The sequence below is a fragment of the Paralichthys olivaceus genome, chromosome 17 (assembly GCF_024713975.1).
Source record: "Paralichthys olivaceus isolate ysfri-2021 chromosome 17, ASM2471397v2, whole genome shotgun sequence".
Lineage (NCBI taxonomy): Eukaryota > Metazoa > Chordata > Actinopteri > Pleuronectiformes > Paralichthyidae > Paralichthys > Paralichthys olivaceus.
The window spans coordinates 5,282,774-5,301,090 of NC_091109.1; the positions used below are offsets into that span (position 1 = coordinate 5,282,774).

Below are 18,317 nucleotides of genomic sequence, written 5' to 3' on the forward strand. Positions count from 1 at the left end.
CACTCAGTGTTGTGGTTTTTTTTCTTTATTCTTTGTACTTAATAAGGATTATCTGCTCCTCGGTGGGTATGAGTTCTTCCCACAGTCCCAGCTGAGAGACAGAGAAGGAGACGAGCGTGTTTCTTATTCTCTGCGTGAAGGATAGAGGGAATAGCCTAAGGGAATTTTTCTATCTCCTCATGTGCATCAAAAAGCTTGAGAGAGGAGTTTTGTCTCGACCTCACACTGACCTCTTTGCAAAGACAGAAAGTCACAAAGAGACTTTGTTACCCTCATGTGGAATCAGGCTGTCTTATATCAGCTCTCTCTCAAGCACAGTGAGTGACCACTGGAGTGATGGTGGGGCTCATGACCTCCTAAACTGTTGCTACTTAAAGCACTGAAAAGCTGTTTTCAGACATCCGTACAATTGGGTGTGGACTTTCTCCGGAGTTTTTCATCTGGATGTATTTGCGCTCTTATTGTTTTTTTTTATATTTTTGCACTAACACATCAAAACACCCACATCGGCTAATTTGGACACTGTCCGGACTCTTTACCAGGGAGTTGGGAGGAGAAAGTGCAGAGAAAGTGCATGAGCCTAACTTTAAACAAAAGTTCCCCCCACGCGGAAAATGTTATCTCATTTCATTGGAATTCATGGTGGCGTTCACCGAGCCAGACGGTTTTTGCTTTGAATTCCAATGCGCAAAGTAACCTCTGCTTACCCTGAAATCTGTCTCAGTCATCCTGCTGCTCAGAGGGCTTCTCAGCTGAATGGTTAAACCTCTGGAAAAAAAACAAAACAATGTTAAAGTCACAAAGCTGCTCTCTGCTCGACTTGCGTTTGTAATGCTGGGAGACATCTCCATGGTTACGCAGTTTGACTCAGACAGCGAGGTGATGAGTAGTCATTGAGGATAACAAATAGAGGTACGAGAGGAGGGGGAAGGGGGGTGAGATCCTGCTTTCCATGTGCGGCTGTAGTGCCGGGATGCTATAGGACCCTGCTGAGTGCAGCTGAATGTGACAGTGAGTGTTTTGAAAAGAGAGAAAAAGGATTGTACGAGTAAGAGGAAGTAGAGTGAGGAAGGCATTTTACAAGCATTTGTACTGTAAGTGTGTGAGTGTGTGTGTGTGTGTGTGTGTGAGGGAGGTGACTGGAAGAGTTGTTTTTTTCCCGTGAGGTTTCCCTGGTTTCCTCTGTGAAGGAAAAGAACCAAGGAGAGGTGACAGGAGGCTAATTCATATTCTGAGGAAATTTCTGGAAAGCACAACATACACACACACACACACACGTGTGTGTGTTCTACTTCTACCACGACCACTTCTACCAAACCCTCCCTACCCTCCCTCACCCTCCAAGCTGAGATTGATGATGTTTTCAGGAGACTCGGGGGTATAGGCGGGCGCAGGGAGCTTGTAAGAGATCCTTCCCGTGTTGTTATCTGCATAAACGTACAGAGGAGCTCTGGAGAAGTCCCTGTGAGTTGATGTCTCAGCATGCAGCACAATCATGAATATGAACTAATACACAGTTCCATGGTCTGCGTGTTTGTTTCTGCTTCCTGCCTCTGGTCTGTGGCTGGAGGAAGTGTTGATTATTGTGCCTCAGCCGGGTGATTAACACAGTGATCACTACTGAGGCGCAGTGTGGCTAGCACACTTAGCAGTAATTACACTTAGCCCTGTTGACTGTTCTCTGAGGCTCTCTCTCTCTCTGTCACACATGGAGACACAACCCTGTGGGACCACAGAGCTGAAAATGACTCAAAACAAGAGAGCGAGTTATCTCCTGCAATAATTTACTTGACTATTATGGCTTGTGTTCCCTTTTTTAAAAGATGAATATTTTGCACATGCAGATATAACAAGCATGTGTGTAGGTGTGTTATTTGCACATATATATATAAACTGGAAATGCCCTCGTGTGTGTACATGTGCAGCAGCGTGTGAATGATTCGGAGGGTACTGGCTGTATCTGTGGTCCGCCTGCTGTTCTCTTCTCTCAGGGAGGGGGGGTGTCAGAGGCATATAGGTTAATAATGTTGTCACGGCATAAGGGCCAGAGGCTTGTTCTCCCCAGAAACTCACACACTATAACAGGCACACACACACACACACACACACACACACACACACACACACAAATACAGTAACAAGTACAAACACAGTACATACAAAAACATATGCAGTTTCCAGGTCCATCAGCATTTTTTACTGTCATTGAAAGGAAGAAAATTGGTTTCTATTGTAAATATTTGAGCCCAAACAACTCTCTTCATACTTAATAATCTTCATGGAAATTAATTCATAACATGCAAATTAGCTATTCAGTCCTTTAGATTTAGTTTAGTCTTTATTTGACTTATTTAATTAAACAATTCCAAGCATCTTTTTCTGTAAAATGTTTCAGCAATTTCACATATCAGACATATACACTGATAACAATATATCTATGATATATTTGTTGTCAGTATCAGCAGTAAAACATTCTCTCGAGTAAAACTTTGTCTCCAGTAAATATACTGTATAATGTCCGGATCATTATCTGAGAGTTGTATTGTCATGTTAAGACATTGCCAAAGCAGTTGCACACCAACAAAGTCATGTTAACAGAAGAGAAAAATTATAGAAACAAGCAAATGTTGAGCTCAAGCTGTCTCATAGCTCATGGCAAGTTCCTACATATTCTAGAGGAATTAGTGATATTGGATTTTCTCCCACTTTGTACTGAGTATTTTGTTTATTACTGCAGGTTTTAAACGTATTATATATTTATTTTTCCTAAATAAATATTTCCCTGTGGATCTTTGGAGTTTTGACAGTGTAATAGAAAATACAGCTCAGAGTCTGCCTTGCAGATTTAGTGCAATCTGCTCTCCCTTGCCCCGCCGGGTTCTGCCTGTAATTCCCCCGCTCTCTGTTTTTCTTTTTTCTTCTTGACATTTGTGTTGTGAAAGTCACAAGCCCTGATTGGCTGCAGGGCGGCTAAGAGGGCGATAGTGATGGGCAGATTACGAAGGACGACGAGGGCCAGATAAAGAGCACAACGCAGATTGGTGTGATTAGGTGTTTGCCAGAAGTGAAAAGAGCTTAAAGTGTTGATCTCATGAGACCAAACAAGACAATGTCTTGAATCTTAGTTTGTGATTTGCATTAAATGCTGCATGGCGCAGTGTGCTTGACTTTCCTCAGTGCCCTTCCTCCGGAAAGAGGCCTAGTCTCAGTGGGAAACCACTTTTACATCCAACGCTTAATTCACAAAACTGCTGAGTCGCCCACAGAAATAGCATCACCACACTGTGGGATATCTTTTTCTAATACACTGATGAAGTATTGTTGGACTGCAATGATATCCTGTGAGTGTGGAAACCTGAGAACGCACACATAGGGCCGTGTTACAGGATATACAGTAGGATGGCCTTAGAGATCTATTTCAGTCTCAAGGATCCACTCAGAGCTTTAAATATATTCATCAATAAGCTTGATTGAGAAGAAGTAGAGTTGCTGAATTTCTCTGAAGGTTGAGTCCAGAAATGGTGTGTTAGCAATGTGAAGTTCAGCATCTGAAGTTCTCCCTTTGTGAGTGTGACTGTGGGAATTTATTTTGCGGCAGCTCCTTCATAAATGTTTTAAGTTTTACCTGAGTGCTGTTGTGCTGGCTTGTCCTGAGGACTCTTCATTTGTTATAAAGACAAATATTTTTTTTATTTATTATCCTGATGAAGATGACAAAAAAATGTTAAACCAATATGTTGCCTTATTTTGCATAAAATATTAAGGTAGTAAGAAATGTACTTAAGTGTTTGGAAGGCTGTGTTTTTCGTTTTATCCTTACTATTGCAGTGCCCATTCTAAACCGCCTGCTCTGGAATGGACTGTTTGTTTGGCCTGTGGTGATGCTGGTTGCAGTTTTCTCTCTGAAACTGTAAAGGTGACCTGCAGTAACTGAGCCGTGGCAAGTAAAAACCGGCTTGTGGACTCAGAACCCTGAAGCTGCACCACTGCTGCTGCACAAAGAGCTGTTCACCTGTTTATTTAAAGTTCGGGTAACCTCACCTCAGTGCGCAGTGGGAATCTCGAACTAGAGAATCAATTGTCGTGAAAGCGTTTATGATTCCCAGGTGTCGCTGCTACAGAGCGTCAGTTTCCTGTTTAATCAAAGTTTATTTATAGTGAAGTATCACGTCTGCAAATCGGACCAAATTTAACGCTGCACTTCCTTGTCCTCATTCCAAGTGTGAAGCCGATAATGGTTCTCGAGACATGCGTTCCAAATACAGACACACAGAAGGACAGATATTTCTTGGGAAAAAAGTTAAAGTAAAGAATAATCAGACTAATGTATGGCCTTATTTTGCATAAAATCATTTAAGTTGTGAGAGATGTACTCAGGGGTTTGGAGGGTCATGATTTATAATAATTAGTCTTCAACTGGGAATAAGAAGTTTTTTTCCTTTCTCTTTTCGTTCTTTCTTGTCTTTGTAAATTTGAAGACCTGTTATTTTTGAAAACTGTGAATCCAGTCTTCTCCCTCTTCTGTCCAGAGATGGTTGACAACTATTGCTTCTGCTGGACGTTTCAACATTCAGCTGGTGTTTATCTGACAGGTTGAAAGCAGTTTGGTCCCTTGTGACACCGGTTTTCCTGAAAGCTTGAAAAAAAATCATGTTCTTTTTTCACCTTCAACATTTTGGTTTTCTGTCTCTTCTATGTCCCAAAAACCCAAATCCAGCTTCATAAACGACTCAAAGAAATTCATATACTGATGTATTACCCCTCTAATGTGATTGCTACAATGAATTAGTAATAATGAGATTCTGCTAATGTGTCATATGAACAAACACCAGAGGGGAACTGTCAGTCCAATGTGTCAGCTAATACCTTGTTTTCTGTGTAGGATATTTCTGTCTGCTGATCACGGCTGCGTCACTCCTCTGACCTGTAATGAATTGTGCCACACGCTGACACAAACACGGCCGCGCAGCCTGTTCTGTGCAGGCGTGTTTGTGCGACTGCTGGTCCGATGGATGAACACGGGCTATAAATATTTCATATTAGCCCATTTTCCTCCATGGTTCCAGAAGCAAACGCACAAACAAACAGTATAAATAAAGACTGGAGGAGTGAAAGGGCTTTGAGAGGGAGGTTGAAAAGCACTTGAAGTGTGTTTACAAGAATGAGAAGAAAAGGGAACAAAAAATGCAGCTATTGTACAGTCTCCATGCAGGGAATTGACCGGGTGAGGGAATGTGGGGATGGAGCAGGGACGTCCCTCAATCACATGGAGGGGTCACCATCAGTCCATCCCTCCTTTCTCTATGCCACTTATCTTTTTGACATACAACATCGAAACGGGCGAAACAGTGAGCGCCCACTTTTAGAACGGCTCATTTTCTCCATTGCTATGACTGAGTTGATTGGATTGTGGGTAGCTTACTACTTCTCCTTGACATCACAAATAAAACACAGTTGATATAATGTGGACTTTGTTTCACGATCCCGTAGCTTGTGGTAGATCTACATTGGATGGTTACAACATGGCTGATATTACTGTTGCGCTCTATTACCCAGACCTCTATTTGCATGTCTGTAAGACCCAGCTGAACCAAGATTCAAACCAGAAAGTTGCTTCCAGAAGGGCCGCATAAATTATTATTTTATTAATTATTAATTCGTGTATCCTCATTTTTATCTCCTTTAATATGTTGGCAAAACTGTCTATATAGCACTCGGTAAGCAAAAGTTGTCTGTGACTTGCAAGCAAATGAGGATTAGATATTGATTAAAGTTGGTCTCGAACGCCGTCTCATGCCTCTTCAACCACTTTTCGTGCAGCTGACTGAGCCCCACACGCTCAGCGTAAAACATTGCCTGAAACACTCAGGACCCCTGCTGTTGCATGCCTCCAGCAAGGATAGTATGAAAGTGAGAGAGATTTCGGCATCTGTTCCTGACGTTACACCAAAGGCAAAAAAAAAGCAAGAAAACTAGTTTGCACCTCAGTGAATCTGACCCTGAGATTGTGACGTTAATAACGTTGTGCCAATACTCCTGACAGAGGCTGCACAGCAGAGGGACACATTATATAGTCTTGCTGACTGATGACAAATTAAACTGTAAGTGGCGCAGTGTGGCGATGCTGCGTTGTGCCAAGACAAATGGGTTACATCCACTGCAATTATTGACTGCACGGAAAGCTGTCAAAGGTATTTCAGTAGCTCAATCGTTTTTTTTTTCTTGAAATAATAAGCCTTCATTATTGTGCGCTAAAATCCCCAAGGAGTTGCCATGCAGGGATAGTTAACCAGATGGACACTGCAGTGCTTTATTTTATCTAGATTTTGTTGCAGAGTTATAACAACAAAAAAGGAGGATTTGGGACACACTGCAGTCACAAGACACATTGTACCAGTTTCAAGCCTCAGCTGAATCAGTTCTGTCATTTTCTCCAGTGATTTATCAGCTAATTTCTCTTGTCCGCAGACTAATGTTTAATGAATTGAGGCCCGCGTCGTAACGACTGTGGCATTCCTCCAAACTTCTCTGAACCTCGAAGAGCCGTGGGACAAAAATAGTGGACAGCCACCAAATGTCTCAATCCTGGAAACTGGCCACAGAGAAGGCACTAAACCTGCACACTCCTGACAGAGTGTGAGAGAAGAGAGATTAATGTTGCGTCTCTTAGAGCGTGCATGTGTTCAAGTCATACCCTCAATATTCATGCATTTTAAATCTCTCTTTAAGTATGAGAGGTTCCTTGATAATGTCATATTTGCAGCAGATAATGGCTCACAAACAGAATTTGGGCACATTTGGGAGCTGAATGTTGTCATTTAGGTCCTCAAAGTCCTGTGTCCATTATAAGGAGACACTGGGCTAAATGAAGAAGACAAATCACAGACTGGTACATGTCAGAAAATGAAGAATAGTTAAGCCTGGGAAATTGACAGCCAAAATAGTCAGAATGGCAGTATGTAAAAGTATAGAATAGAATAAAATGGGCTATAATTGGATATTGAAATACAAGTATACACATATATGCAAACACAGACTGCATTACATTTATAGGCAGGTATGGTACATAATATAATATATAATATGTGTTTTCTACATGTATATACATATATAAACATATAACATATATGATTTAACACTAGTAGTATACTAAAGTAGTAGTAGTAGTACTATATATAGCCTAATATAACTATATGTATGTTTATATCGTGTATATATGAGTCATATAGATGGAATAAGTCAATACTAAAATCTGTAACTACGTAACACCCAGCTCTCGTGCACGCTTTGCACGGAGTAATTACACTAAAGACATCCAGTCCCTGAGGATGAAATCATACAAGTCCCCGGGATCAATCCACATTACTGTTGCCATAATCACCCCGAAGTCCACAGCAATACCTGAGGAACGGCTCAATTTGTCCTGCACACAAATTGATGACACAAGTGGGAGGAGGTGGACGTCAGTGGGGACCTCTGAGGTGGATCATGGTCCATAAGAGCTCAGAGCAGGGAGATCAATAGGGGCTTGCTGGGGCCGGGCTCAGTGTCCATAATGTGATGTGCACACGATCGATACCAAGCCGGTAGATGGGTGGGGTGCAGGTTATTTTTCATCCCCCACCACCACCACACACACAGCATCTTTCCTTCCTCGGTGTAAGAAATGATGGGGATGCGGGGGCTGAGGAGGTGATGCAAGAAGGGGGGGGTGCAACCGTGCAACCACAGGGCTGGCACTGCTGACAGGACATTTAGAGAGAGGAGTTAGTGCCCCTGCGTCCTGCGGGAAACTCAAAGTGGAGAGGGTTAAAGGCCAGCCTTCTAAGAGTAGTGGTTGAGATGACGGGCAGCTGAAGATGGAAGACAGGAGAGGCTCAAGAGAGCTCTTAACTCAGCGGCCGCCGCGTCTTTTCTGCTCTCGTTCAACTTCCCACTTCCTGCACAGCCCTCCCACAGGATCTGATCCTCACCTTTAAAAACAGGCTCTGAGATAAAATAGTGAGGGGTGGGTGTGGGAGTTTGTGGCTAAAATACATTTGGTCACTTTATACACAGGAGATATTCACCTAAATAGTTGAAGCCAGCTTTCTTTTTTTCATGCTGTCCCTTGACGAGTTGAGCCAGCTGGTTTTTGTGAGGACATTTGTCAAGTGATTTTTTTTTTTCCAGAATGTGTTTTATGAATCTAAAAATATTGTATGAAATAAAAAACGTGGTATGTGGTATTTAATACTTCCATCTGTTCTCCAAATGAAGCAGCTCTCCTGCACAGTCATTAGCAAACTGTTCCAGGTGGAGTTTGTGCAGGGAAAGTAAAAGAGCCAGAATAAGCCACAGACAAGTTAAGCATGTCACACATTCCCTAATCATCTGAAGACATTACCTTCCTGTCTAAGCCAATCAGGTCTCATGACTGGCCTGACCGTGACCTCACCGGGTCATCCTGAGGTCCTTCAAAGGAACAGGGATGAAGAGAGAGAGAAGGAGGTGGAGAAGGTGGCAACACACACTAAAACTTTCAACTTTATTTGAGGCTGATCTTAAATATGTCTAATTGGTCAAGTAATTTCGCTGTGTACCACAAAATTGAACAGAAAGAAAGAAGAAATCACAGGAAAATGTTGCTCTCTTTCCTTGTTTGAATAAAGCATTTTTTTATTTAGTAAATTGATACAGATACTGGTGACATTTTAATCTCATTCTCTCTGAAATCATGATGAGAGAATTGTTTTGCAGATTATTCCAGTGAAATATCTTGTTTTGCTTCCTTCCTCCACCTCGGGTCCCTTCCAGGTCCACTGACGTGACTGTTTCCGTTCGGTTAATCCACCGCTCACGACATTTGATGCTAAGCTTAATGCACCACCACACGTGCAAATGAGGGGCGACTAAGTCTGAGTAATTGATCTTTTTAACTACTCCCACTCAATTACAGCAGGTTAATGTAAGCCACCTCAGGATTGCTCATCATCGCACTCAAACGCCCTTTGCTGGTGTGAGCAGAGCGCAGAAGGGCGTTAGCATGGATGTGGATCAATGAAAATCATCATCTCTATGTGTGTGTGTGTGTGTGGTAAATGTTTACACATTATGGGGATTTTTCTTCCTTAAAGGGACAAAAAGAAAGCCCTTATAATGTAAATCATCACATTTGGACGTGAACACATGTTTTAAAGTGAAGTCAATGTTAGGCTGAGGTTTAGGTGTGAATTGTGGTTCGGTTAAAGGTTAAGGTTAGATTTGGGATAAGGTTTCAGTTTGACTGTCCCCAATGAATAGAAGTCAATGCAAAGTCCTAGTCAGGAGTGCTGTTCAAATCTGCATTTGTGTGTGTCTGTGTGACAGTGTGTGCGTATGTATGTATGTGCGTGTGTGTCTGTCAGCTGTTCATAGTGCAGTTTGAAAGGGTTCTCTTTCTCCAAACTGTGGAACAGTAGGAGATTAACTGTCTCCTCTGAGGCAGCTAATGTGAATCTAAATAAAGAGAGGTTGACCTCTAAAGAATCGGTTACCTTTCGACCTGTATTTCCATACATCATTCTTGTTCTTGTGAAGTTATATAAACTGCCCCATAAGCTGCACAATTTCCCACCAGTAAAACCTATAAACTTAGTCAAGATCATTTCCTAATCTATCTCTCTATACCTTTCTGAGCTGACTCTGTGCCAAGTTGTTCAGCGACCGGCTCACAAGCGAAAGGCTCCTCCGATCAAGTGACTTGACACCGCGGGGTCAGCGTCAAATGAGCTCGCCTGAGAAAAAGTTGAGGGGCGAGGAAGTAATCTGCGTCCACATCGACTGTGACTCCACAGTATTTCAGCTCAGTGCCAGACCTCCCCCAGGTTGCCCAACCTATAGCTGCTAATAGGTTTAACCTAATCAGCACCAGCATTCATGTGGTGATAACACACAACCTCTGCTGAGCCATGACACCAGCTTGTCCCTACTCCGCTCCCGGGCCCTTCTCTCTCCCTTTCTTTCTCACATAGATGCAGGATGTTATTTTCTTTAAAAAGCATTTTGCATTAAGTTTCACAATGTATCTACAGGCCTGTGTGCAGCCTGTGGAAATGGCCGACCCCTGGGCACTGCAGAATCCTTGCGGCTAACATGTGATATTTGCTAAATTAATGAAGTCACAAAGGAGATACAGTGAGTGAGCGGCGGGGCGGCTCTGAGTAAATTTGTGCAAGTTAATCAGTGTGTTCTGCAACTTAATGTGGTTTGTGATTAGTATTCAGGGTGCTTGGTTTTTCCCATCTTGTCTGAGCTTCTTCAATCTTTGTTCATTAGATTTTAATAGGTTTTATATTGTCCGGGTCGTTGAGGACTTCACAGAAAAGATAGCAGATTTTGACTTGACTGTTGAAGCTGCACTGCGGTGCTGTCGACTGTAAAATCTGGGGTTATAGTGCAAGGCAGTGACGGATATGGAGAGGTTGTATCAGAGGGACGAATGACAAGTGAGCCGTGTATTCATCTCACAACATGATGTGACATTCAAACACACTCTTCACTGCACTATATATCAGTCACACACACTCATTTTCTAAATGAGCGATGTCAGAACGTCTAAGGACAGATTTAATCCATCGAGGTCAATAAATCCTGGTCAAGGTAAAGAGCTGCGGTTTGAAACGCAGCCTCATGCTGAGCTGACCTCACAGGATTACGCAGGATGTTCCAGCCCGTCCCCTCTCTGAGCTGAAGCCATAGGAGACAATGTCAATATCAGCATTTTACTTTTTGACAGTAAATTTCACAAGGACAAACAAAAGTTTTGTGCATCTAATTTTCTTTGTTAAACTGAAAGTAATGAATTATATTTTAAAACAGTAAGAGGGAATATCAGAGTGTTGCCAACAGGTGGAGCCAAAATCCTTTCATCCTTCTGTGATCGAGGAGATCAGATGCAAACACACTCTAGCGTATTTCCAAAATAGACTTCTGGCCTACTTACTTTCCCTTGATTAATTTTTGGGTCATTTTGTATTCCAATGTTACTTTCCTCTGTCCTTATACAGTAAATAAAAACTGATGACGATAATGGTATTTAATAATAATAATAATACCTGATTTTGGGTGGTAATTCAATTATCTTGTATCTGTATAGTCTCAAATCATAATATACATTATCTCAAGGCACTTTAAATAGAAGGTAGATGCCAATACCAATAAATATATTTTTCTTTTTCATGGCAATGATTCCTAAGATGTTGTTATAAACCCTTATAGTAAAGAAATGTTTTTGATATTTTACAGTTTAACAATAAATTTGATGAAATTAAAAGAAAATTTAAATACAATAAAATGTATAAATTTTAATTAAGGAAAGAGAACATTTTTGTTATTTGTTACATAATGTAATTGCAGATTTTTTTCTGCATTATTCATTTTATAATTTAAATTAAAAGCTTTATTGCCTGCAAACATAAACTCTGATAAAGATACTTATATGTCTGTGAAAGGCTAATATCAATCTTTAGATTTTCCTTCAAGAATACACCCAAACAAACAAAAAGAATCACTCGATTACACTAGATTGATATAATTTATACTCCACAACTTTCAACCAGACCTGTTTATTTACATTTTATCCCATATTTGCTGCAAACATCCGAGCCAACATGTGTAGACCAAGAGAGGCAAAGTGATATATAAACTGAGCCATACATGACAATGTGCTGTATATCTTAAGCCAATATAGCATGGATTTATATCAGCTCTGAGTATGTATTTTATTTAGTGTATTAATTGTGTTCATGAAAGTTTTCCCATATGTGAATATATTATTTAGTATCCGACTAATATGTCCTTCCTCTCTGTGCTCCATTTTCAGATTCTGGCCATCATATCGATCCTCTTCATTGTCCTCTCCACCATCGCCCTGTCCCTCAACACCTTACCAGAACTCCAGGTGACAGATGAGTTTGGTCAGGCCAACGACAACCCCCAGCTGGCCCATGTGGAAGCCGTGTGCATTGCCTGGTTCACCATGGAGTACCTCCTCCGCTTCCTCTCCTCGCCTAATAAGTGGAAGTTCTTCAAAGGCCCACTGAATGTCATTGACTTACTGGCCATCCTGCCCTACTATGTCACCATCTTCCTAACGGAGTCTAATAAGAGCGTGCTGCAGTTCCAAAACGTGCGGCGCGTGGTGCAGATATTCAGGATCATGAGAATATTGAGGATCCTGAAGTTAGCCAGGCACTCCACCGGGCTCCAGTCTCTAGGGTTTACTCTGAGAAGGAGCTACAATGAACTTGGCCTTCTTATTCTATTTCTCGCCATGGGCATCATGATATTCTCCAGCTTGGTGTTCTTTGCTGAGAAAGACGAGGATGCCACTAAATTCACCAGTATCCCTGCCTCGTTCTGGTGGGCAACCATTACAATGACCACAGTGGGCTATGGGGACATTTACCCACAGACTTTGCTTGGTAAGATTGTGGGTGGGCTCTGCTGCATTGCAGGAGTGCTGGTAATTGCCCTACCCATCCCTATTATCGTCAACAACTTCTCTGAGTTCTACAAAGAGCAGAAGAGGCAGGAGAAGGCCATCAAGAGGAGGGAGGCACTGGAGCGAGCCAAGAGAAATGGCAGCATCGTGTCGATGAACCTAAAAGATGCTTTTGCCCGCAGTATGGAACTGATGGATGTGGTGGTAGAAAAAGGAGAGGACAAAACCCACCTTGACAACCACCTGTCACCAAGCCGCTTGGACAGCTCAACCAGGCACACCACCTCAGAAATCAACCTAAAGTCAAACCCAGAGTCTCTGCCGCAAAACTCCCCTCAACGTATAACCATCACCACCACTGGAAGTCCCCAGCGGATGAGCAGGACCCCACAGCACCTTAATGTCCGGAAACTGGAGGAGATGTACAACCAGATGACCAGGTCACAGTCCTTCACTAACCTCAACACCACAAGCTCCATGAGCACCTTGAGCACAACTATGACCGCCCCCGTCTCACCGAAGAAATCTCAAAGCCCTGAATTTACATTGAAGGAGGAGGTGGAGCTGGAGATGAAGGAAGTCCCGCCCTCTTCACCAAGTAAGTTTGGTAGTTGCTCAGAAGGCCTTGAAAAAAAGGGCTTCAACTCAGATGAGGAAGATGATGGGCCGTCTCAAATCAGACACCCCAGGGCACCACCGCTTCTCGATCTCAGCCAACTGAGGGCCAGCAATAACGAGAGCTCTCCTGGCGTCATAAGCAAGGATGGCCTCCATATAGAAGGAGTGGAGGGTTTTAACAGTGCTGTGGAGAATATCCAGAGCCCTTCAAGAGGGAATAATCCTCATAAGATAAAGGGGTTAAAGGTCAACTCCACCAAAACCTCAGCCGAAGGCCTGCTAACACCACCCAGCACTACTTCTCCTGGAGACATCAGCTCGAGCATCCTGGAAGATACGCCGGACGGAGAGATGTCACCACTCATCCCCTGCTCAGAGGAGCTGCTCCCCATCGAAGAAGAGGAGGCCGACCCCTTGTCCCCGAAGATGCTGGTGGTCGACACCCCACCAGGCGACGAAGATCAATCCATGGAGAACCAAGAGGAGAGGCATCTGATGGAGATGGCAGGTGCCGCCGTTGGGCCCTTGTCACCCAAGACAGCAGCACAAAATTGCACCCAGGGTGTGGTCGGGGCAGGTGAGGAGGTCAAGGCTGACAGCAACCAAAGTGGACACAAAGTAGAGAACCACATGTTTACATCCGATATCCACCTGATACCTGGGGATGGCAGCCTTTCTCCGACCTGCGAAACCAGCATGTGACTGTGAGGAAGGAATTGGGGACAAGAGACCCGCTACAACCTCAGCCTGGTGCGTGTGCGCGAGCAGTGAGGAAAGACAAAGGTGCTGTTGTAGTGAGAGATATTTTTGCATGGCATGACAAGTCCCTTTTACTTGTGTTGTTGTGTTTTGCTGAAAAAGAAACTGCAGTGTTTTGTGCAGATTCAGGAATGACTTTGGAGGTGACAGCAGGCTCAAACAGGAGGCTCTTTGAAAACAGAGGGAATTCATCTACCAATGCAGACGTTTCAGTCCTCCCAATGTACATAATGACAGTCTCCTTTTTTCTAGCAAAAGAAGGAAATGCACAGAAGGGACCTACCTGTAAAAAGCATGCATTTAAAAAAAAAGACAGATATTTTACGGTGCTTAGTTTGCTGAAAGCACTCCACTGTAAATACTAGGACATCAAAGGCAATGACAATGCACAGGACGGCAAAGGAAAACTGTCACTGAAGGTACAAATATTTGTAATGTGAAAAAGTAAAGGGAGGAGGGGTTGAACGAAGAGCCCTCGGACCGGCGTTGCATCGTAGCGACCTATAAGAAAAAAACATATCATTACCTTTTGTGGAAATGCAAAGTGTTCCCATGACGACCCTGTAATGTTTTTTTGTTTTTTAATTATTTTGTGTGTGAAAAATGGTGTATGAAACTTGTAACGTTGACATTGTTGCTCTTTGGTTTTCATAATGACTTGTTGAACTTTTCAGTTTGGGCATCCGATATTTAGTCTTTGACTTAACGAACGTGGGCAAAGAAGGACAAAAACACCTTGTTTCCTCTCAAGCGCATACATACACATGTAGTTGCCAAATATCTATATAACAACTGAGGACAGGAAATATCAGATACGACCATGATGGAAAATATATATCACACGGTTTCAGGAGTTCAGGACGAGGTTTAAGATGTTTTACTCCTCGTTCGGCCTTTTGATGTCATCCAACAGAACTGAAACAAATCCTATTTACTCACTCAGACGTCAGATATTTAACTTAAAGTAGCTTTAAGAATAAAAGAAGAAAAATGTAGCTCTAGATCGGTTGTAGATAAATTCTACGGTAGGTAAGCGAAACTCCAATAGCAGAGTTAAGACTATTTATTAATTCAGCACAGTAGACCTGGTCATTACACAATATAGGCTTTATACTATAATTATCTACTTTGGCAAATCAGAAGGGATACAAATATTCTTTGTGATATTAATGGACCAAATCAAGCACAGTGACAAGCTTCCATCTATCTCCTCGCTGCATAATAACATATACAGTAATCACATATTATGAAAGTAGCTATGTTATTTTCCTTATGGTTTGTTTACCTGCACTGTGTTCATTGCCCTCTCCTCAGCGCCCTGACGTCGTCCACAATTGCTCCATACTACTGCGATTCTATCCGATCCTGCTGACGAGTTTAAAGCATCTTTTTTTTAATTGTATACCCGTAGTGTCTTGGATTGTAATTCATTTATGTGTTTTTATTGTGAACAAAATTTTCAGTCAAACTCGAACCCAAAGAGTTTTTTCTGTATTTTCTGCTCATCTTCTTTGTCGCTTTTGTTTTACACTGACTGAAAATATCCGTTGTATGTTGCCTTTGATTCCAATTTTTAATTGCTGGAAAATGTGTTCATTGTTTCGGCATGACACTTGGCTGAGTGAATCAGTAGTTTGTTTGTGAACGCCACACAAACCCGAACGGTTCTGACGGGACGTACGTGGGTTAATTCTTTGTTGTTTGTTTTCTTTTTCTTCTTCTTAGTATTATCATCATGTTTTTTTTTTGTTCTCACAGAGAGATGTGGAATGTGCAATACCGCATACTGCAATCTATGCAGGCCAAGAATTGTGGCACTTTATTTTCTGTCTATGGGAATTTGTAAGTGTACAGGCAGAAATTACTTGTATTTTTCAAATGTTATATCTTTAATATGAGGCAAAAACACTATTAACAACCACCAGAATCTCACAAACAATGCAAATGAGGATTTGACTTTTGCTTTTTCATATTATATGGCAGGCATAATGCTGACAAGCACCTTAATGCCACATGTATCAATGGACCTCAAATTTATCGGGGGGGAAAAAGGGATCCAAATTGACCACTTTGGGCCTTTTATATCGCTGTTAGATTCATGCAGGAATCCAACAGACGTCTGTGGAAGATATAAAGACAAACTTCAATGGCCACACACAAAGGATTTTATGTTTTTTGTGAATTAACATTGAGAATGATTCTATTTTTTCTAAAAACCAAAATAGAGCATGACCACAATTTCCTGCCATATGGTGGTTGAAATGATGCGTGCCTTTTCATAACGCCGCCGTTTATGAGAAGGTAGCAAGTCATTTTGCTTTGTTCATATAGCACTGTACAGAAAATTCTAATTTTATAGGAGAAATCAGGTCTTTATGTAATAGATACAAGTAATGTTATTGAGTTCTCAGGTTTTCTATAACTCTCTGATGTTCCTATTGGATAGATTCTTTGTTTTTTCTTTAACAGCTATAACGTCAACTGGTTACTTCTGTACTTTTTTGAATGGTGATGTTGTCAAATCCATGTCGATGTCTCGGCTCCCGGACTGCAGGAGCGGCAATATTTCTCCCTCCTCCCGGGTGATCTGTGCACCACATTCAGTATCCATCTTCCCATCAGTCTCCACAGAGGCAGGACAAAAGAGGTTGGAACAGAAGGAGAGTGAGGGGTCTGAGTGACGGCAGACAGGCAGTGAGAGATCCCTACTGTCACCACACTGATCCATCTGGTTATTTCCCATGATGACACAACTCTGTGCTCTCGTCCCTGCAGCTTGAGAGGCTATGACCCCATGTCATGCCCTCAGGCTCATGGATCAGTGGGTGAGAGGAAAGACTAGGATGAGGGAATGCTGTGAGAGAAAACTCCCCCCTTAAAAAGTGACATCACATCTGCCGTGGTCCATATGTTCTTTTGTCTGTGTAGCCTTGACCAACGTGATTTGAGTCCGTAAACAGAGATTCATGTGAAACGATTGATCCCTCCTTAGAAACTCAGATTCCTTGCTCCAAAGTAAACACGTGGAGTCATGTACGTCCATTTATTTATTTTTTCATCCGTTATTTGTAGTTATCATGTCTCTGTGTTATCCTCGAGTAATCCTTCATTTTGACAGGCAGGGTGGAGAAACAGGATTTTTGATTGATCAGCTGTATCCCCCTCGGGATTGACGTTTGTGTGGATACTGGAATGAATTGCGTGAGCTGACAGCGGAAACGGATTGTGCTCTGTCTTACTCTCTCATGATGGCATTATTACCTGTGATACTGTACAGAGTGCAAACGTTGTGTCTTTATTTTCTCTGAGAGAATGGGTATTGTCCGTGTCACTCATGCGTGCTTATTAAAACCTTACTCCCAAAAATACATAAAGCTATTATTTTTCTTCTTATGTCTTTGTGTATTCTGCCTCTTACATTTTTATTTGTTTGTTTTCTCTGTTCAGCTTTTTAGAACATGATCATTAGACACATTTTGAGCTACAGACTGTTTCTGTACAAAGCGACATCTTTGTATGCATGTAGTTGTCCGAACAATTATGTGACCACAGAACACTTTGTTATGGTACATGTATGTCAACATTTCTGTAGAGCATTGTTCCCCATTACATCTATTAGCATATGCAGAATTACAAATAAATGTGTATATAACTCGTGTGTTTTTGTGTGTGTGTGTGTTTGTGTGTGTGTGGTGCTCTATAGATAATGTTTCTTGGCTGAGTCTACATTCCCCGGATACATATCTTGTATATTAAGGATGATTACATGTTAAGATAAATAAATCATCTCTATAGAGCATTAATTAAAACTGATTCTGCATTTGCCGCAAGAAAGTATGAAAAGTTATCTTTTTCATATCCAAAAGTGCACACAACTCAGCAATCTGGCATGGCTGGCTTATAAATGATTTATCACTGGAGGGAAATGTATTCCATTCCATTAGATGCAATTAATGGATCTCCGCTCTTCTGCTGTGAACTGCTGCCAACGAGTGATACTGAACATGAGCAGCTCTCCCAAACCTCAGAAACCACAGGATCTGGTGTGTAATGTCTTTGATACAAAACAAGGGTACCCATGCATACTCTTGGAAAGAATTAAGTTAATGCATTATATAGATGTACTATTGTATCACATGGGGCTATAATGACAGTATCAATTACGTCCATTGTGCCAGAGGATTAAATTGACAGATTCTATTATATAAGTTTCAATACATAAGGGAGTGAGGATTTCAGTATTTGATTTTGTTAACTTGTAAAATTTGTTGCAGGTGTAGCTTTCAGAATAAGACTAAACCCATCAAGGCTTGTGGTTTACATTTTAAAGTATTGATACAAAAAACCCAAGGCACTCTTGCTTGGTAAAATTAAAAAGCTTCCCTTAGTATGACTAATGCATGCCAAAGATAACATAATAAAATACATTTATTGCTGCACACTGGGTTTTATCAGGCTGTCAGAGTGCATGCATCGC

At 41.8% G+C, this 18,317-nt stretch overlaps 1 protein-coding gene across 1 annotated transcript in view; it reads left to right on the top strand.

The window, feature by feature from the left end:
- kcnb2b (potassium voltage-gated channel subfamily B member 2b) overlaps positions 1–13,919 on the top strand; it is a 74,258-nt gene extending 60,339 nt beyond the window's left edge. The window contains exon 3 of the mRNA XM_020087230.2: positions 11,843–13,919. Coding sequence (XP_019942789.1) covers positions 11,843–13,783 — 1,941 coding nt within the window. The 3' untranslated portion in view covers positions 13,784–13,919. The remainder of the gene's footprint in view (positions 1–11,842) is intronic.
- Positions 13,920–18,317: the final 4,398 nt, after the last annotated feature.